The sequence below is a fragment of the Salvelinus namaycush genome, chromosome 31, assembly GCF_016432855.1.
Source record: "Salvelinus namaycush isolate Seneca chromosome 31, SaNama_1.0, whole genome shotgun sequence".
Taxonomy (NCBI): Eukaryota; Metazoa; Chordata; class Actinopteri; order Salmoniformes; family Salmonidae; genus Salvelinus; species Salvelinus namaycush.
Genome location: NC_052337.1, coordinates 46,324,335 through 46,346,605, shown reverse-complemented (window position 1 = coordinate 46,346,605; position 22,271 = coordinate 46,324,335). Strand labels below are relative to the sequence as shown.

At 43.9% G+C, this 22,271-nt stretch overlaps 1 protein-coding gene across 1 annotated transcript in view; it reads left to right on the top strand.

Moving 5' to 3' along the window:
• Positions 1-8,948, top strand: part of LOC120026178 (potassium/sodium hyperpolarization-activated cyclic nucleotide-gated channel 1-like) — a 185,338-nt gene extending 176,390 nt beyond the window's left edge. Inside the window, exon 8 of the mRNA XM_038971003.1 lies at positions 7,143-8,948. Within this exon, the coding sequence (XP_038826931.1) occupies positions 7,143-8,245 (1,103 nt within the window). The 3' untranslated portion in view covers positions 8,246-8,948. The remainder of the gene's footprint in view (positions 1-7,142) is intronic.
• Positions 8,949-22,271: the final 13,323 nt, after the last annotated feature.

Here is a 22,271-nt window from a genome sequence, read left to right as displayed (position 1 = left end):
GCAGTCGAGCTGGATATTTTTTTTACGAAGGACCGCCGATTTGATGCATAGTTGTAGTCGAGTGATATAAATGGATTGAATGATGCAGCCTACCACCAGAGGAAGGAACATGCACGTTTATTCGACAGAGGATGTTTGCAAGGTCCTGGGAAAGTCTGGATGGCTGCTTCTGACTTATAAAACGGTGGGAAATCAATCAAATAAGTCATGTAAACTTAGACATATTTTTTTAAGTAATTCTAGTGCCCGATTTTGGGGACTGTCAGCTTAAGAGAGTATTAATGTAGATTAAATGGAAAACCGAAAGAGTACATTTACAGGTACCAATTCCCTGTAAAATGAAAAATTGTAGAAATTCCTATTTAATTTTCATATGTGTATTCCTGTATTTTAAAGCAACATTTATATTTTCTACCTAGTACAATGCTGCCTCTATATCTTTTCTTGACCTACACAAATTGACCTTCTGTCTGCTAAGATACTCATAAGAATAAAAGTTCAGAGTTATAGACATTCCAGCCTGTATAAAATGTCTGCATCCTTGAAAATAGTGAAGGCTGTATGGCCTAAGCTCCAGCACACAAAGCTAGAAAACGTCTCTTTTTAAGGCCATAGCCCGAAGACGAATGAGCCTTGGTTAAAGGTGACAGCACTCAGCACCTCACTCTGCCATCCTTAGTAACCAAAAAGGTTTCTCAGCTGTCGCGAGGAAAAGGTCAACAATCCAAAATAAATACATCCTATAAATAGATCTTGACATCTATCGTCATTCATAGCAAACAGGAGGGGTAGAACTATTCTGTTATTTTATTTCATATTGCTTTTGTTCAGAGCAGAGCACCCAAATAAGATACAAATAAAAAGGATTAAAGAAAAAGATAAGCAATGAGGATTTTTGAATTTGGAAAGTTCAGACCCTTTCCCCTTTCCCACATTTTGTTACGTTACAGCCTTATTCTAAAATTGATTACATTTTTGTTTCCCCTCATCAATCTACACTAAATACCCTATAATGACAAAGCGAAAACAGTTTTTTAGACATTTTTGCAAATGTATTAAAAATAAAAATAAATGAAATTCCTTACTTACATAAGTATTCAGACCCTTTGCTATGAGACTCAAAATTGAGCTCAGGTGCATCCTGTTTCCATTGATCATCCTTGAGATGTTTCTACAACTTGATTGGAGTCGACCTGTGTTAAATTCAATTTATTGGACATGATTTGGAAAAGCAAAAACCTGTCTATATAAGGTCCCACAGTTGACAGTGCATGTCAAAGCTAAAACCAAGCCATGAGGTCGAAGGAATTGTACATAAAGCTCTGAGAGAGGATTGTATCGAGGCACAGATCTGGGAAAGGATACCAAACAGTTTCTACAGCATTGAAGGCCCCTAAGAACACAGTGGCCTCCATCATTCTTAAATGGAAAGAGGTTTGGAACCACCAGCACTATTCCTAGAGCTGGCCGCCCGGCCAAACTGAGCAATCGGGGGAGAAAGGCCTTGGTCAGGGAGGTGACCAAGTATCCAATGGTCACTCTGACAGAGCTCCAGAGTTCCTCTGTGGAAATGGGAGAACCTTCCAGAAGGACAACCATCTCTGCAGCATTCCACCAATCAGGCTTTTATGGTAGAGTGGCTAGACGGAAGCCCGATAGCCCGCTTGGAGTATGCCAAAAGGCACCTAAAGGACTCTCATACCATGAGAAACAAGATTCTCTGATCTGATGAAACTAAGATTCAAGATGATGGAGGCCACTGTGTTCTTGTGGACCTTCAATGCTGCAGAAATTGTTTTGCACCCTTCCTCAGATCTGTGCCTCGACACAATCCTGACTCGGAGCTCTTCTGAGAATTTCTTCAGCCTCATGGCTTGGTTTTTGCTCTGACATGCACTGTCAACTTACATAGACAGGTGTGTGCCTTTCCAAATCATGTCCAATAAAGTTTGGACACCTAATCATTCAAGGGTTTTTCTTTATTTAAATGATTTTCTTCATTGCAGAATATTAGTGAAGACATCAAAACTATGAAATAACACATATGGAATTATGTAGTAACCAAAAAAGTGTTAAACAAATCAAAATAGATTTTATGAGATTCTTCAAAGTAGCCACCCTTTGCCTTGATGACAGCTTTGCACTCTTGGCATTCTCTCAACTAGCTTCGTGAGGTAGTCACCTGGAATGCATTTCAATTAACAGGTGTGCCTTGTTAAAAGTTAATTAGTGGAATTTCTTTCCTTCTTATTGCGTTTTAGACAATCAGTTGTGTTGTGACAAGGTAGGTGGTGGTTTACAGAAAATAGCCCTATTTGGTAAAGACCAAGTCCAAATTACGGCAAGAACAGCTCAAATAAACAAAGAGAAAGGACAGTCCATCATTACTTTAACCCTCCTGCTGTGTTCCCGGTCGAATTGGACCAATTTACAAGTTCTCTCTCTGAAAACTGTAGTTAATTTAATCTGATTGTCATAAGGTTCCATGACTTTGTCCACACAGGGCGTCTGAACACACAGAATACATTTGGATGATTTTCATTCACTTTTGGGTGTTTTATTTAACTTGTGTACACCTGTGGAGTTCCCAGTCAAAAATGACCGGTCATTAGAAATGAATGGGTGAGACTACAAAATTGAGTTCAGGCACATGCCTATTCATCAGATGGACACACTTCCTCTCCCAAACCCCACATGCATGTGTGTTTGAACACACACACACACACAACACACACACACACACCTCACTCCCCTTCTTGCCTTCCATTGCAACCCCCACGGGAATCTTTCCCCAATATAATCTTTCCCCCACAGGAAAGACACCTGTTTGCATTCTCACAAACAATCATCACATTGATTCAATAATATGTAGATCTTTTCTCGCAGATCTAGTATATAAAGCTTTTTTGAGGCCTTGCTCACAATTAATTCTGTGGCAGCACAATGACCAAACGACATACTGTATGTGAGGCTCTTGATCATATCTTTGATCATGATACTGGTGAGGAGGAGAGAGGCCAGGAAACTGACAGCGAGGATGCATTAGAGGAGGAAGTGTCAGAAGTTGAACACAGAATATGATCCAGACCAAGAGACAACCAATGTGGAACAATCCAGTGATGAGGAAGAGGGTCATGCTGAGGTTGTTGTTACATTCCGGTTAAAGAATGGGAATTTGTCCTGGTCTTCATCCCCACCTGAGAGGAGAGGTCGGCTGTCGGCTGAACATTATATCAGGATGACCCCAGAGCCAACGAGATATGCCATATCCCGGGTTGATGACATAAAATCCTGCCACTATTTAAACATTTGAAATGGTTTCAAAACAAATGTCCTTGTTAAACTTTGACACAAAGTAGTCTGTGATAAATAGCGGTTGCAAAAACCATCAAGCGCCATGAACAGGTTTGGGAGTAACGGAAGGGATTACAAAAAAACGGTAACTGTAAACTTTTGAAAATCTAGATGATTACTTCGAGGATTACTTTTACATTCAGATAGGATGTTTGCGGAAAAAAATCTTTGACACTTCTCTGTTTTCTCAATGACATTTAAATCAGCATTCAAAAAAGGCGCAAGTTGAAGTTTGTTCCACTTGAGTGTGTCTGACCACAAGTCAGAGACCACTAGGATGATGGATCGCGGTAAAAGAGCAGGAATAGGCTTTTGTAGGCTACAGTCCAAGCTATGTCTTCCAAAGGTGCGACTGCTATCGGCATCCGAAGATTATCCAACTTAAATAAACGCTTGCAGTGGTGTAGTCTACGGTGATACGGATATCACTTATTATTAATATCTACATAGCGCATTGATGTGAATCACACTCCTGCTCTCTCATGTAGCTATTTGCGCCTTATGGACTTGTTGTGGATGGCTGTTCAGAAATCTAAATGTGTATTTGAACCCAATAATGGTTGAATTCATGAAGTTTAAGCTGCCTATCAATCATTGTTTTTGAAACCAGTGGACAGCACTCTTGCAAAAAAGTACGCTCTTGCAACAGCTGCATAGTGCGGATCCCAGCCTATGAAATAACAGTGGGGCTTTTATTGCGCAATCTAATTCATGCTGATAAAAAAGAAATCCATAGGCCTAATGGACACATGCTCAAACTCATACACTTTTGATAGACTTAAAGAGGCAATCTGTAGTTGCTATATTCATTTTCAGATATATTCTAATCACATTAGTATACAGTTGAAGTTGGAAGTTTACATACACTTTAGCCAAATACATTAAACTCTGTTTTTCACAATTCCTGACATTTAATCCTAGTAAAAAATCCCTGTTTTAGATCAGTTAGGATCACCACTTTATTTTAAGAATGTGAAATGTCAGAATAATAGTCGAGAGAATTATTTATTTCAGCTTTTATTTATTTCATCACATTCATTGTCCATTTGGAAGACCCATTTGTGACCAAGCTTTAACTTCCTGACTGATGTCTGGAGATGTTGCTTCAATATATCCACATGATTTTCCTGCCTCATGACAATGGTCATTATGGCCAAACAGTTCTATTTTTGTTTCATCAGACCAGAGGACATTTCTCCAAAAAGTACGATCTTTGTCCCCATGTGCAGTTGCAAACCGTGGTCTGGCTTTTTTTATGGTGGTTTTGGAGCAGTGGCTTCTTCCTTGCCGAGCGGCCTTTCAGGTTATGTCGATATAGGACTCGTTTTAGTGTGGAAATATATACTTTTGTACCTTTGGGTAATATAAAAGTTACGTTACTGATTAAAATGTGGACAGGTAACTAGTAACTGTAATGGATTACATTTAGAAAGTAACCTACCCAACCCTGGCTATGATGAAATTGGCTCTCATTAGGACCGCCACAGGAAAGGAAGACCCAGAGTTACCTCTGCTGCAGAGGATAAGTTCATTAGAGTTACCAGCCTCTGAAATTGTAGCCCAAAGAAATGCTTCACAGAGTTCAAGTAACAGACACATCTCAACATCAACTGTTCAGAGGAGACTACGTGAATCAGGCCTTCATGGTCGAACTGCTGCAAAGAAACCTCCACTAAGACCACCAATAAGAAGAAGACCTGATTGGGCCAAGAAACATGAGCAATGGACATTAGACATTTGACAATTTATTACAATTAAAACTGTAAAATACCCTATTTGGATAAGTGAACACCCCCCTGAGTTAATACTTGGTGGAACCACCTTTTGCTTGAATTACAGCCATGAGTCTCTTTGAATACGTCTCTGCTAACTTTGCACACCTAGACTTTGTAATATTTGCACATTCTTCCTTGCAGAATTGTTCAAGCTAAGTCAAAATGCATGGTGACCGCTCATGGACTCTGCACTCTTCAAGTCATTCCACAGATTCTCGATGAGATTTAGTTCGGGGCTCTGACTAGGCCACTCAAGGACATTCACCATATCCTTCAGCCATTGTATGGTTGCTTTGGCGGTGTGCTTTTGGTCATTGTCATGTTGAAATGTGAACCATCTTCGCATTTTCAACTTCCTGGCAGAGGGCTGCAGGTTCTACTCGAGAATCTGTCGGCATCTTGCACTGTCCATTTTCACTTCTATCCTGACAAGTGCTCCAGTCCCTGCTGAAGAGAAACACCCCTACAAAAGGATGCGGCCACCGCCATGCTTTACTATAGGCATTGTGTTCTTTAGGTGGAAAGATGTATTGGGTTTTCGCCAGACATATCGTTTTGCGTTCAGGCCAAAAAGTTCAGTTTTGGTCTCATTTGACCACAGCACCTTTTGCCACTTGGCCTCGGAATCTACAAATGTGCTTTTTGGCAAAGCTCAAATGAGACTTGATGTGGGTTTTTTTGAGGAGTGTTTTTATTCTTTCCACCCTCCCATAGAGGCCAGATTTGTGGAGTGCTTGTGATATTGTGGTCACATGCACACATTGACCAGTCTTTGCCATAAAGGCCTCTAGCTCCATCAAAGTCGCCATTGGCTTCTTGGTAGCCTCTCTGATCAGTCTTCTCCTTGCCCGGTCATCCAGTTTGGAGGACCGCCTGATCTATGCAGGGTCTGGGTGGTGCCATACGCCTTCCACTTCTTAATAATGGTCTTAACTGTGCTCCGAGGGATAGACAAAGCCTTTGAGATCTTTTAATATCCATCCCCTGACTTGTGCCTTTCCACAACTTTATCTCATAGATCATTTGAAAATACCTTTCGGCCCATAGTGGATTCTTTGCTTTGAATTGTACTACTAAGCAGTGGAGTCCTCTATGAACAACTGCTTTTATTCTGAACTAATCAAAGTCACTACAATTGATCACAAATGGAAGCCAATTAGCTTGATGTGTGATCTGGAAGGTAGTAAATTTGCAATTGCAATTCTAAGGGGGGTGTTCAGTTATCCAAATAGGGTATTTCACTATTTTACATGTCATTCATTTTAGGATAAAAAAATATATAATAATCTCACTTAGATATTGTGTGTTACTGTGTGTAAATACAGCCGGAAAATGTATAATTGTATGTGTTTTCATTTCAGTCTGTAAGGCAACAAAAGGTGAACATTTTGAAAGGGGGTTGTGACTTTCTATACCCATTGTATTTTGTATTAAAAAAAATGTTTTATAACTTCATGTCACTAACTTAAACTGTCATTAAACAAATATGTTACAGTAGTGGGGAACTATAGTTTTTAGACTGTGTTTAAATATGTTTAATAGTGGTGGTTGAATCCTTACAGTGTATTCTGCAGTTTATAGCCAACTGTGGTACTACTGAATGTGAAGTTACATTTAGTAAGGTGTAAATTGAATGTGTTTTTTAATTAGATATTGATTCCTATGGTGTATTTGTGAAAATTATTAGAATCAAACCTTTTTTTGGGGGGGGGTGTATATCCTAAATCCTTATACTACTCTCAATATTAATATCTTACCTTTTACCTCTTACTTCTTAATATCTTATCACTATGTACTATTATGTTTTTTTTCTTACTACAGTACTCTCACTCAGATTTCCTTATACTTATACCATAGTCACCCCCATTTATACTCACTGTTATCACACCTCATAATAACCAGCGTCATAACATCCACCTTTGCTGGAGTGTATATAGTGTGGTTTGTTAATATGTTAACATGTGTGCCATGGCTAAAAGTCAACCTAACCGCTAACTGATCTACTCCTAACAGGAAAGAAGAACAGCCTGCTCCTCCAGAAGTTCCAGAAGGATCTGAACGCTGGGGTGTTCAACACACAGGAGAACGAGATATTGAGGCAGATAATCCGGCAGGACAGGGAGATGGTGATGATGGTGGACCGCAAGCAGTCGGTCACAGGGATGTCAGTCACCGGGATGAATTCCACCCCGATATCTGGAAATTCCATAATTAACTCTCCGGCTCAGCAGCCCTACACCACTGCCCTGGGCAACAACCAGTTTCAGCAGTCAGCCGCCCATTTAACATATAGTGCTCCGGGCGTCATTGCCCCCTCCGCCGCAGCCGCCGCCCGCATCCTGCCAGCCTCGTCGCAGGGTGTCTACCCTGTCCCCAGTGTCTCCCACAGCAACCTGAACTCATCCTCGCCTGTCCCCCAGACCCCCCTCTCTCTCCAGCAGCAAGGGGCTATCATGTCCCCAGTATCCTTCAACGCGGCTGTGTGCAGTCCACCTGTGCAGACCCCTGGGCTGGCGGGACGCAGCTTCCAGTATGGCTCACCCACCGCCTCCCAGCTCTCCCTTATCCAGCAGCCGCTGCCTACTGCCCTACCACCCCAGCAACCACTACCACAGCAACCACAACAGCTGCCCCAGCAAACAGGAGGAGCTGCAGCCTCCTTGGCATCACAACAACCACAGCAGCAGCCAACACAGCAGCAAGTCCCTTCACCTCAGAGGAGTGAAATTCTCCACAAGGGCAGCCATACTCTCCAGTCTGGAAGCCTGAGTCAAGATGTGCGCCACCTATCTGCCTCCCAACCCTCCCTGCCCCATGACACATCCCTGGGGCCCAGAGCGCACCCTGGAGTGTCCGGGGACTGCCTGTCCTCCATCGCCCTGCCGGTGGCTGCGGTCCAGGGGACAGGTATGCAGAGCGGTCTCCGCACCACAGTGCCCCAGAGGGTCAACCTGTTCCGCCAGATGTCATCGGGAGCATTGCCCCCGGTGCGAGCGGCGTCCTCTACAGACCAGCACAGGGATTCCACAGGTTCTAGAAAAGATTCTAGAAGAGATTCTAACTTAAGCAGTACAGAGACTGACCAAGATAAGATGCGGTTCGCATCGAATTTATGATCCCATTTTACTTTTTTAAACTTCTGGTTGAATTCATTTTTAATGGAGATACAAAAAAAGAAAGGTGAAATTTAGTGTTTTTTTGTTTTCTCGCATTTTTCTTCTGAAAAAAAATAACCTCATAGAATTCCTGTACAGACTACCCTTGTATTATATTTTAGACACATTTTCTTCCTAAGAATGTATATTAAACAAATATATATCAATATGTGTAAATCCAACTAGAATATTTGGCAAAGACTTTTTAAAAGCTCTAGTATATAAAACATGAGTATTCCTTTCCGAAAAATATAAATATACAATGTATGGATATTTTTTTTGGGGGGGGGGTTGTTTTGTTTGTTTGTTCTTTTCTGTTTTTGTAAACTGGAATGCGGCGTGATGAATCCTGTGATGAATTTTATTTTAATTTTTTTGTACCTGCGAAAAGAGTAACAAATATCTTCTCATACTACGCAGCTTTGTCACCACTGTGGAATAACTGACGCAAGCAAACCTTGAAACTGTCAAAAAAGCACACACTCAAACATAAATCTGATAACAAATTAGTGGAACCTTTGTCTTACCTTAGCAATCAAACACAAGTACAGTAGCTAGGTGTTCCATTGCTCTCAGCAATACATCCTCTTGAGCCACAATATCTTCATACAGCGGTTCAGGTCCAAAGGGAATGAAATAAATAGAATTGCTGCTTTTATTTTCATTTTTGGAGAGAAGGATGTTGTGTGGTGTGGGCGAGCGAGGGATGGATGATTCTGTTTTGTCTATTCCTAGTTTCAGACAGTGATAGACGTTATGTAATGTTGCTTAAAAAAACGGTGTACATTTATAATATTTCTAAACTAAAGATTATCAACATTATGCAATAGACTGTGATATGAAGATTATCTATATGTGTGTTGTAAATAGTTTTATAGATCTAGTATTTGCAGATACTGTGTGGTGCATTCTCAATCATAACAGTATCTTACTTCTTTCAGGAACCTGGATATCATTTATATGTGGAAAAAAAGTGAATAAGTGACAGCAATACATATGTTCATTAGAGATAAGAAAACCTTAATGCAATAGCTAGCACTACTTGATACTGAGAAATGCCTGTTCTGAAGTCAAACTGAGAATCCTTATTTGTCTGTATAATATGTATGTCTTTGTTTCATAATTCATTTATTTAAAAAGTTCTTAGGGATAGGCATCCCGTCAACGGGACAGTTGTAAATCATGCAGTGCCGAGGGTCACGATCGCAGATTTTAGAGAAACAACAAATGTCGGTACATATAAGTGTCTTATATCGAATGAAAGCTTAAATTCGTTTTAAGATAACTAACACTTTCCAATCTACAGTAGCTATTACTGCGGGAAAAAAATGCCATGCTATTGTTTGAGGAGAGCTCCTAACAACAAAACACTTTTTTCACAGCGATAGGTTTGATATATTCACCTCTGAAGGTGACATGTGTACTTACATTCTGAAATCTTGCTCTGATTTATTATCCAAAGGGTCCCAGAGATGACATGATGTGTCCTTTCGTTAGATAAAATCCTTTTTCATATCCTAAAAAATATCCTAGCATTTCCACACGTTCAATTTGCAAAGAAAGGAATCTGTGAAAATCTTACCCTAAACGTTGTTTCAACCAGTAAAATCATGTTCGTATTTATTCCACAGAGATCCTAGAACGTAACCAGACTTCACTATATCATTCAGAGTGTAGTATATCCTATAGGACACCAAATTTGGTCAGAGAGTGACGCCTTCATGGCATGCCTATGACGCGGGCAGTCTTCACTTGATTGACTATAACTTTGTCAAATATGCACCAATCGGGTCAAACAAAGCTAGCTAGATATACGGGAGTATACGGAAACGTCATATGTCGCAAAATGTTGCTGCTATCCTTGTGCGACAGCAAGCCTTTTCCTTTTGGAGAAAAGTTATAAGAATATGTAGAGTTATAAAGTTATGAAGACTGGGTGTTTTGCAAATGTTGAACTTATAATATGGCTACTAATACTGGAAAATCTAAATCAAAGTCCAAGTATACAGATATGATGATATTCTTGCAGAAAAATGTAATGTTAATGTAAATGTCTCCTACATGATTTGCCCAAATGTACCTGGGTGACTTCACACTAAATGTCATGTAGTTCACTCATACTTCAAGTTATCCATCTGAAACTTTGCACATACACTGCTGCCATCGTGTGGACACCATCGGACACCAACCAGAGCGATGGCTCGATTTCTGACTTTTATGTTGTATTTCAAAGATGGTGGTAGAAAAAAATAAAAAATAAATGGTTGTTTTTTTCTTTGTATTTTCTTCTACCAGATCTATTGTGTTATATTCTCCTACATTCAATTCACATTTCCACAAACTACAAAGTGTTTCCTTTCAAATGGTACCGAGAATAAAAAGATGCTACTCCATCTTTGGAACAATATTATTTCTAGAGATGCTATATATGATTTTTATAAAATGGATAATACCGATAACTTTAATTTTACCAATATATTCATGCTACACAATACAGAAATACCTTGTTAAAGTGTACGTGAAGTTGTCAATAATTTTTTACTGTGGGTGTCACCGAGTTGCCTACAGAAATTAACAGTTATTATATGTCTGACGACCCACACACAATATGCCACTTTAGAATTACTGTAAATATGAATCATTGTTGAATCTTATATCTTGACTGCAAATGTTTTAAATACTTTTGACACCATTTGATTCCCTATTTTTTCATGAAATTGTTTATTTCGTCCACTGAAAGAACTAAGTTTGAAAAAGCAAAATGTGTTACATGTTTGGATGTTATATTCTGTCAGCATTTTTTTTTATTGTTGATTTTTAACATTTTCTATTCATTGACTAGCCTTTCATATCATGTATTGTGAATAATGTGATAGAATAGTGTGGCAGGTTGAATGCCATTTTTAAAAATCCCATTCAACTCAATGGAAAGAAAAATCTTCCTGCCGACAGACAATTTATACATTTTCTAGGACTTTTTCAGCAATATGACTATGCTGTAGGTTTGCATTCTAGGAGTGTATAATATCAGCTGTTAACTGGGTATTACTGTGTTGTCAGCTTACCACTCACAGTCAACTGATGTTGAAGAGACAGATGTGACTTTTCTAGACACTTCTGGAAGTGTCATAAGTCAAGTGTTCAGGGACGATTTTCCACAAATGTGTTATTAGCGCGAGATCAACACATGCTGCTTTGCATTAAGGTGTCTTTCTCTTGTGTGTGTGAATTCATCATATCTGGGCCTAGATACTCTAAACTGACTGGGGAATATCTTAAAAACAGAATACTGTGACTAACATGGGTAATAAGAAGAGTCATTTTTGGGTTGTTGAAAATTTCAATCAAATCAAACAAATGTTCAACATGCTGACAATTATATTCAACATGTGCAATAACAACACATTACAGTAAACAATAGTAACTGTAATAATAGCAACAACAAAAACATGTATGCACTCATTTATTTAGTATCCTGAGGGTCCAGAAATGTGACTCAACTGTGAGTCAATCAAATGAGGTCAAACATGATGACACCGCTTACCCTGTACGGTTGTAGGCTATTTGACATGCTTATGAATTTATGTTTTTGTTTGTTAATCACAGACAGCAGATTTTTTTTTGATATGTTGCAAGTTTAAGATGATATTAATATCTTTGTCCACAGGCATCATGGTCGCAATATCTTGAGAAACGTGGCCACCAATGGCGACTTTGCTAAAATGTGGGACAAATTCGCTCCGAGGAAAGAGCGAGAATCCTTGAGGGAGGTCATCTCAAAGGTTAACCTCAAAGAAAGGTACATTCTCTCTGGATGATTATAAGAAGTGTGACAAATGAGCTGATATGATTACAGAAATCCAATCCCACTGGGCACAGACATCAGTTCAATGTCTAGTTTTGATTTAAATTTGGGAAATCAACCAAAATGTGAAATCAACCAAAAATGTTGTTTAAAAGTTTGGTGAAAAAAATCCAATTGTGTTTTCCACGTTGATTCACCGTCATCACTGTAAGATTATATCTTTGTCTTTTCTCTTTTTCAACAGGAATATCTGAATAATCCCCAACTTGACTATATATTTGTATCTAAATATTTGCACATTTCCCAACTCGACTATCATCCCCTCCAGTCCCCAAACTCCAATATTTTCGCTCATTCTAAGAAATTTGACATTATCATCCAAACCCCCATGTAAATGCATCTTTAAACTGCATTGACTCCTTGTCCAAGTCCTGAATCCACGATAAGGCAATATGAACCACATTCAAAGCACTAAATTACCTTTCCTCGAAGCTCCTATCTGATCTACCAGCTCAATAGTGGTCTACTGAAACCATACTCACCATCTCAGGGGGTGCTCAGATCATCAACCTCCACACCATCCTCAAAAGCAGCAGTCCTCTTTTGGAGGCAGATTGGTCAGTGCTCCTGTATGGCACCAACATTGTGGATTATTTTTATTTATTTATTTTATTTTATTTTTTTCTCCCCAATTTTCGTGGTATCCAATCGCTAGTAATTACTATCTTGTCTCATCGCTACAACTCCCGTACGGGCTCGGGAGAGACGAAGGTCAAAAGCCATGCGTCCTCCGAAGCACAACCCAACCAAGCTGCACTACTTCTTAACACAGCGTGCCTCCAACCCGGAAGCCAGCCGCACCAATGTGTCGGAGGAAACACCGTGTACCTGGCCCCCTTGGTTAGCGCGCACTGCGCCCGGCCCGCCACGCCACAGGAGTCGCTGGAGCGCGATGAGACAAGGATATCCCTACCGGTCAAACCCTCCCTAACCCGGACGACGCTATGCCAATTGTGCGTCGCCCCACAGACCTCCCGGTCGCGGCCAGCTGCGAAAGAGCCTGGGCGCGAACCCAGAGACTCTGGTGGCGCAGCTAGCACTGCGATGCAGTGCCCTAGACCACTGCGCCACCCGGGAGGCCATTGTGGATTTTCATCCTAACCTTCTGGACTATGATAACATTCTTTGGACAATAAAATTAGGTAAAATGGAAGCTGGCTACAGTCTCAGTTTTATCCTCCAAGACAGTGTGAGGATGTGAAAGAACAATACCTGTGGTTTAACTTGATGATCAGGGCCAGATTTTTTGAATGGGCATGCAGGGCACCTGCCCTGTGGCGCCCGACCTCCAGGGAATATCATCATAACATCCAAAACTAAAAGTATAGTGGATGTATATTACAGTACGTGGACATTTTACAATTCGTGAGCTCGTTTCATAATTTGTAGCCATGTTTAATATACATTTGTGCTCATTTTGTAGAAATTCGTGAGCATTTTAAAAAATGTAGTGGGGATGTTTTATATAAATTTTCTTACTGGTGCTCTTCCATGCCGTCCCTAGGAGGGGTGCGTCACTTGAGTGGGTTGAGTCACTGACGTGATCTTCCTGTCTGGGTTGTGGCGTGGCGGAGATCTTTGTGGGCTATACTCGGCCTTGTCTCAGGATGGTAAGTTGGTGGTTGAAGATATCACTCTAGTGGTGTGGGGGCTGTGCTTTGGCAAAGTGGGTAGGGTTATATCCTGCCTGTTTGGCCCTGTCCGGGGGTATCGTCGGATGGGGCCACAGTGTCTCCCGACCTCTCCTGTCTCAGCCTCCAGTATTTATGCTGCAGTAGTTTTGTGTCGGTGTCACGCCCTGACCTTAGAGAGCCCTTTTATGTCTCTATTTGGTTTGGTCAGGGTGTGATTTGGGTGGGCATTCTAGTTTCCTTCTTTCTATGGTTTCTATTTCTTTGTGTTTGGCCGGATGTGGTTCTCAAACAGAGGCAGCTGTCTATCGTTGTCTCTGATTGGGAATCATACTTAGGCAGCCTTTTTTCCTTTCGCATTTGTGGGTAGTTATCTTTGTTAGTGGCACTATTGCCCTGTTAAGCTTCACGGTTGTTTCTTCGTTTCTTGTTTTGTTGGCGACATTTACAATAATAAAAGAAAATGTACGCTCACCACGCTGCACCTTGGTCTCCTTCCGATGACTTCATTGATGGCTGAATTCTAGTATAATATTTTTTTAAACAAATCTTGTGCATTCATGTTGTATATTTTTTTACCATACAAATGGATAAAATTGCATTTGTTAATCTGACCCCTCAGTTTCATTGGGTTACGGTTATGACCTGGCTGCCAGTTCCATTTCCAAGGCCTGAGTGCTGGTCTTGCAAACAAGCACAACAAACAATTGGGGAGGAAAACTATAGACATTTTGTTATTTTCAGTCTCTTAAGTCTGGAGTATTTCTCCTGTCTTATCCGGTGTCCTGTGTGAATTTAAGTATGCTCTCTCTATTTCTCTCTTTCTTTCTCTCTATCTTTCTCTCGTTCTCTCGTTCTCTCTTTCTTTCTTTCTTTCTTTCACTCTCTCGGAGGACCTGAGCCCTAGGACCATACCTCAGGACTACCTGGCCTGATGACTCCTTGCTGTCCCCAGTCCACCTGGCTGTTCTTCCTAGGTTCTGGCCTTTCTAGGGAGTTTTTCCTAGCCAACGTGCCTCTACACCTGCATTGCTTGCTGTTTGGGGTTTTAGGCTGGGTTTCTGTACAGCACCTTGAGATATCAGCTGATGTAAGAAGGGCTTTATAAATACATTTGATTTGAAATTTGATTTGATATATGCTCCTTAAAACCAATGAGGAGATGGAAGATGCAGGATTTGCAGCGCGTCCAGTGTCCCAAATAGAACCATGTTCTATATTAGCACCTGGCTAAGCAGATGCTCAGTGTGGTTGCAATGATTGAATAACATGTGTACATTTATTTTGCAACGCTCGCGCACGCGACCCGTCTGGTCTGGTCAGCATGTTACAGAGATAGAAAGGACTCCAGTCATGTCATACTGCAAAACACCACTAGGTGCCAGACATACCATTTGCATAGATGGGACTAACCAAGAATTCATGTGAAATCCATTCATGAGAAAATGTAAAGAAAGGGAAAGGGGGATAGCTAGTTAGAGCACAAGTGGAGAAGCGTAGTCACTGGTGGGGACAAAAATAATGTTTGCTTCTTTCCACCACACATTACAACAGTGGTTGTATTTTTTGTTCTGTTTGATTATCACTGGATTTGGGCTTTGTTGCCCTTGTTTACAGTGACCTAAATAATGCTCAAGTAAGAGATGGTGCCTCACAAACACGACCACCAAGAGTTTAAACCATTGGTTTCTACAAACAGCTTCTAATGGTGCATTTACATGCAGGATTTACCCCAGTATTTTACCCATGGATCTGGTAGACCTGCTCTCACTCAAGTGAGGCCAAGGCAATGCTCTGTGTTCTTTTCAGCTGTATTTTACATAACAATGGCTAACTGTGAACTTTAACATCTTCTCACAAAGCAACAGACTTGAATGATGCGGAGATTGTTGATACCCTCGCCATAAGTCTTTAGAGCTGACATTAACATAAAACACTAGCGAAACCCTGGAGTGTGGGTAAGTCTACATGGAAAAGCACCACTAGAGGGAGCCACATCCCAACATGTGATCCTGGATCCACAAATCTATCAGCAAGAGTCAAAATTCCTGCAAGATCTCAGTCTCACATCAGAATTAGACGTTTATCCATGTTTCTCAAATTTCAAAGTTGTTCCAAACGTAAACTCTCAAAGTGTTTAAGGTTAAATGTAGGGATTAACTCTCCGGATTTTAAGGTTAGGGTTAAGTTTAGGCATTAACTCCGAAATCTTAAGGTTAGGCATTAATTCCAAATGGTTAAGGTAAGGGGTAAGGTTTTGGATAAGCTTAAAACAAAACGATCAAAAATGACTTTCTATCGCTGGATTCAACCATGAAACCTTTGGAATCAGAGGCAGATGCTTATCCACATCCATAATGTCCTAGAAAAAACAAAACTTACTTAAAGGTAACAGCGCTCACTGTTGCCCCTAGTGGCCGGTTTCAACGTCATATCCTGACATCCTCAGCCATGGATGGATGTCGAATACTGACTTGTATCACGGGTGATCTGCCTGCAAAACTCTGATTCCATTCCAGTCTGGCTCAACTCAGCCAATTTAGTAATTGGACATTTGAAAACGTAGAAAATCCAATTCAATGATATTGTTGTTCCTGAACTGAGTGAACTGCATTTGAACTTCATTTTCAGAGTTAATTGAGTTGAAATGGAATGAAGGCCAACCCTACTAACCATGGTCCTTCCCTGTAAAGTCTAGACCTTTCCCATCAAAACCCCAAGCCCCCATCCTTGTCTACAGTGCCTTCAGAAAGTATTCATACACCTTGACTTATTCCACATTTCGTTGTGTTCCAGCCTGAATTCAAAATCGATTAAATATATGTTTTTTTCTCACCCAGCTACACACAGTACACCATAATGAAAAAGTGAAAACATATATTAAGAAATGTTTGCAAATGTATTGAACATTTAATACAGAAATATCTAATTTACATAAGTATTCACACCCTTGAGCCAATACTTTGTACAAGCACCATTGGCAGCGATTATAGCTGTGAGTCTTTATGGGTAAGTCTCTAAGAGCTTTCCACACCTGGATTGTGCAACATTTGCCCATTATTCTTTTCAATATTCTTCAAGCTCTATACCAGGCAGTGTCAGAGGAAGGCCCTAAAAATTGTTGAAGGCTCCTGCCACCCAAGTCATAGACTTCTCTCTGCTACTGTACAGCAAGCGGGTCCCAGAGAGCCAAAAGGCTCCTTAACGGCTTCCACCCCTAAACCATAGCACTGCTGAACAGTTAATCAAATGGTTACCCGGACTATTTGCATTGACCCCCTTATTTTATTCATATTTGTTATTATTTTCTGCACTGACTCTCTTGCACAAGCTCGATATACACTCACTGGACTCTAACCATACACTTACACATACTACACTGACACTCCAAAACACACACACAAAATGGCTTAAGGACAACAAAGTCAAGGTGTTGGAGTGGCCATCACAAAGCCCTGACCTCAATCCTATAGAACATTTGTGGGCAGAACTGAAAAAGCGTGTGCGAGCAAGGAGGCCTACAAACCTGAATCAGTTACACAAGCTTTGTCAGGAGGAATGGGCCAAAATTCACCCAACTTATTGTGGGAAGCTTGTGGAAGGCTACCCGAAACGTTTGACCCAAGTTAAACAATTTAACCCTCCCGTTGTCTCGGCGGGTCAGAGTGACCCCGGGCAGTTCCGAGTTGATTGCCCGTGTCTGTGTGGGTCAGAGTGACCCTGGCAGCGTTAGCAAGGTGTATGTTGTAACCCTCCTACCCCTGTGTGGGCGGGGTCATAGTGACGTCAGAGGGGTCAGAGTGACCCTGGCAGCGTTAGCAAGGTGTATGTTGTAACCCTCCTACCCCTGTGTGGGAGGGGTCATAGTGACGTCAGAGGGGTCAGAGTGACCCTGGCAGCGTTAGCAAGGTGTATGTTGTAACCCTCCTACCCCTGTGTGGGCGGGGTCATAGTGACGTCAGAGGGGTCAGAGTGACCCTGGCAGCGTTAGCAAGGTGTATGTTGTAACCCTCCTACCCCTGTGTGGGCGGGGTCATAGTGACGTCAGAGGGGTCAGAGTGACCCCGGAGCAGCGTTACCAGTCGCTTCCCCGTGTCTGTGTGGGTCAGAGTGACCCTGGCAGCGTTAGCAAGGTGTATGTTGTAACCCTCCTGCCCCTGTGTGGGCGGGGTCATAGTGACGTCAGAGGGGTCAGAGTGACCCTGGCAGCGTTAGCAAGGTGTATGTTGTAACCCTCCTACCCCTGTGTGGGCCGGGTCATAGTGACCCAACACTACCACCTGCTGGATACTAGTCAAAGGTCCTGCCCCAAAATTGACACGCGCCACATTCCGGGCAAGGGCCCTATGTGAATACGGCCCTCTGTCCCAAACGGGCCCTTGGGCCCCGTGTGAGTTTGGATATTGATTCTATAAACGCCCCCCTCCAAACTACCTTCCATTGGTTGTGGATATTGTGCCTTTTGGGTATGGCTGTTGTTACACAACCTTCCCCTTGCCTCGGCGGGTCAGAGTGACCCCCGGCCAGCGTTACGAGTTGATTCCCAGTGTCTGTGTGGGTTAGAGAGACCCTGGCAGCGTTAGCAAGGTGTATGTTGTAACCCTCCTACCCCTGTCTGGGCTGGGTCAGAGTGACCCAGGGCCTGTGTTAGGAGTTGTTTCCCTCTGTCTGGGCCAGGTCAGAGTGACCCTGGCAGGCACCAGTTGTCCCCAAGAACTCAGTGCACGACCTAGGTGCTATCACACGGGGAGGCCAGCCGAGCGTACGGGATGGGCCGAAGGGCCGAAGGAGCAGGCAGGGCCGACCACGCTCCTCGTCCATTCGCGTGCCTCGTGCCACCGTAAGCAGGGCGTAGAGAGGCTACTAATATTGTCAGGAAGAAGAAGAAGAAGAAGATGAGGACGACGATGAGGACGACGACGACGAGGACGAGGAATACGACCCCGCCGAGCGTGAGCCCTCCGCCTACGACTGTAAGCAGGGCGTAGAGAGGCTGCTAATATTGTCAGGAAGAAGAAGAAGAAGAAGAAGAAGAAGAAGAAGAAGAACAAGAACAAGAAGAAGATGAGGACGATGATGAGGACGAGGACAAGGACGATGAGGAATACGACCCCGCCGAGCCCTCCGCCTACGACGCCTCGCAGTCCTGGTTTCAGCGCGGCTCAGGTCCTGGAACAGATATCCTCCAGCGTCGACCAAGAAGACGAAGAAGACTACTGCGATTCCGAAGAGGAGGACGTTTCGGAAGATGAAGACGGTGAGGAATACAACCCCGAGCGCGACGCGGACGACTACGAAGACGACTCGGCCTCGCGGTCGTGCTCCTCTTCGGAGGAAGAGCGAGAGGGAGAGCGAGATGGAGAGCGAGACGCGGCCGCTGCCCGAGAGCGAGACAGAGAGCCAGACAGAGAGCGAGAGCGAGCCAGAGACAGAGAACGAGACAGAGCCAGAGAGCCAGAGCGAAAAAGGGAGACGTTGCTGTCAAAAAACGGCAAAATCAAATGGTCCTCCGTGGCCTATCGCGGCCCGGACCGGCCCCGCGCTATCCGCCGGCCCTACCCTGCCGCGACGCCGGGCCCCACGGCCTACGCCGCGTCGCGAGCGCTCGACATCACGTCCACCTTTCGGCTGTTTGTCACACCGGCGATAGAAAGGATAATTGTGGACATGACGAATCTGCAGGGGGTGAGAAAATACGGTGACGGCTGGCGACCCATGGACTCCACCGACCTGCGCGCCTACGTAGGGCTGCTGATCCTAGCCGGCGTCTACAGGTCCCGAGGCGAGGCCGCGGCCAGCCTGTGGGACGCCGAGAGCGGCAGGACCGTGTTCTGCGCCACCATGCCGCTCAAGGTGTTTCACAAGTACTCGAGGCTGCTGCGATTCGACGACCGCCAGTCGAGACCCGCGAGACGTAAGAGAGGTGTGGGACCTGTGGGAGGAGCGGCTGCAGGCCCTCTACAACCCGGGGCCTGAAGTGACGGTGGACGAACAACTTGTCCCGTTCAGAGGTACCGTCTATGTATCTGTGTATGTACGTGTAGCATAGAGAGCGGTAGCAGTCTATGTATCTGTGCTTGTACGTGTAGCATAGAGAGCACGGGCAGTCTATGTATCTGTGTATGTACGTGTAGCATAGAGAGCACGGGCAGTCTATGTATCTGTGTGTGTACGTGTAGCATAGAGAGCGGTAGCAGTCAATGTAACTGTGTATGTACGTGTAGCATAGAGAGCACGGGCAGTAGTAGCACGGGCAGTAGTAGCAATCGGCAGTAGTAGCAATGGGCAGTAGTAGCAATGGGCAGTAGCACGGGCAGCGGCGGCTGCGTGTAACGTAAACGCAGTGCGCCCTGATGGTGAGCCAGTAACGATGGCGCTGCTATTCTCCTCTCCCTCTCCTCTCCCTCCCCTCTCCCCGCCGAAAGGACGCTGTCCTTTCCGACAGTACATTCCCAGCAAGCCGGCCAAATACGGCATCAAGTCGTGGGTGGCCTGCGACGCCAAGTCCAGCTACGCTTGGAAGATGCAAGTGTACACCGGCAAGGCGGCCGGCGGAGGCCCCGAGAAGAACCAGGGCACGCGCGTCGTCCTCGATCTGACCGAGGGACTGCCGGGCGGTCACAACGTCACGTGTGACAATTTCTTCACCTCCTACGAACTCGGGCAGCGGCTCCTCGAGAGGAAGCTCACCATGGTGGGCACGGTGCGAAAGAACAAGCCCGAGCTCCCTCCCACGCTGCTCCAGTCCAAGGGCAGACAGGTCTGGTCCTCCAGGTTCGCCTTCACGCCCACCGCCACTCTAGTGTCCTACCTGGCAAAGAGAAATAAGAACGTGCTACTTCTGAGCACGCGGCACGCGGAGCCCGACGTTAGCGATCGCCGAGACCGGAAGCCGGCCCTCATCCTAGACTACAACTGCAACAAGGGCTGCGTGGACAACCTAGACAAGGTGGTCGGGACCTACAGCTGCAGACGGATGACCGCCCGCTGGCTCGTGGTCATCTTCCACAACATCCTCGACGTGTCCTCCTACAACGCCTTTGTCATATGGCGAAAGATCAACCCCGACTGGATGCCTGGGAAGCGGAACAAGAGGAGGGTGTTCCTGGAGCAGCTCGGAAAGGCGCTCGTGAAGCCCTTGATCCAAAGAAGGCAGCGTCTCCCCCGCACCGAAGCCGCGTCCGCACTTGTCAAAGTCATACAGGGCGAGCATGTATCCGCTGAGGCTCGTCCGCAAGCCCGGGAGCAAGCCGCCGGCCCGGCCGTCGCCGCCGACGCTGCCCCGGCCGCCCCGCTGGGGGCGAGTAAGAGGAAGAGGTGTCAGCTCTGCCCACCCAAGAAGGACGCCAAGACACACACCGCGTGCTGCAGGTGTAAGAAATACATCTGCAAAGGCTGTTCACACGCATACTGTCACACTTGTGCCCACTGGGCCTTTAGCCAAGACGGGACAGGGTGACCCGGGGGGGGACACTGTGTGCTAGGCATAATAGGAGGACAAAGGCGGGTTAAAGGCAATGCTACCAAATACTAATTGAGTGTATGTAAACTTCTGACCCACTGGGAATGTGATGAAAGAAATACAAGCTGAATAAAATCGTTCTCTCTATTATTATTCTGACATTATTCTTAAAATAAAGTAGTGATCCTGACTGACCTAAGACAAGGAGTTTTTACTAGTATTAAATGTCAGGAATTGTGAAAAACTGACTTTACATACACCTTAGCCAAATACATTTAAACTTCCGACTTCAGCTGTATATTTCCCCTATAGGAAACAATGGGACGACCTCAGAGTTCCATAAGCAATTTTTTGTTGTTGTTTACGTTACAACGTGGGCAGGTCTCATTGCCAACAATAGCGAAGCAGGCATTGTGACGTAGAACAATGGGCTGGGAATAGAACATTCGGAAAGTGAGTTGGTGCCACGGTGCTCAATAGAACTAACAGGAGCTGGCAGGGTGAAAAATGCCCTAAAATAAGGCCTGTTTTTTGTGATTATTTAAAAACTATTGCAAGCAGCTGGGATATGGTAGTATTATGAAACTGGGCTCCACGGCGGATACAATGAACTTGTTTTTTTATCAGAAAAAAGCATTGTTAAAAATGTCATGAGTCCAGCCTAACTGGAGCCTCTAGGCTAGTCATTTCTCAGGGAAAGGATGCTCTTCAGTCGGCCTCTTCTCCACGAAGTGATAGGAACACACATAGGGTCGGTTTGGTGGTTTCTTCAAGTTCAATGCTTTGAGCCAAAGCCGAAGAGACTCCTCATTCATAGGAGGTGGGTGCAAATCAAAAGGTGCACAACTGCACAACTGCACTCCAATCTCAAAAAAGTTTAACCGGAAGTCCCCCACAAAAAAAATATAAACAGACCCAGCCCATATTTCCGTTGACAACCGGACAGAGCCAAAACAATCAGTTATAAGTATATAGTGGGTGAAGGCATTCACAGCCAACCGCTCAGACGGGTGAGGGCATTCCAGCCAA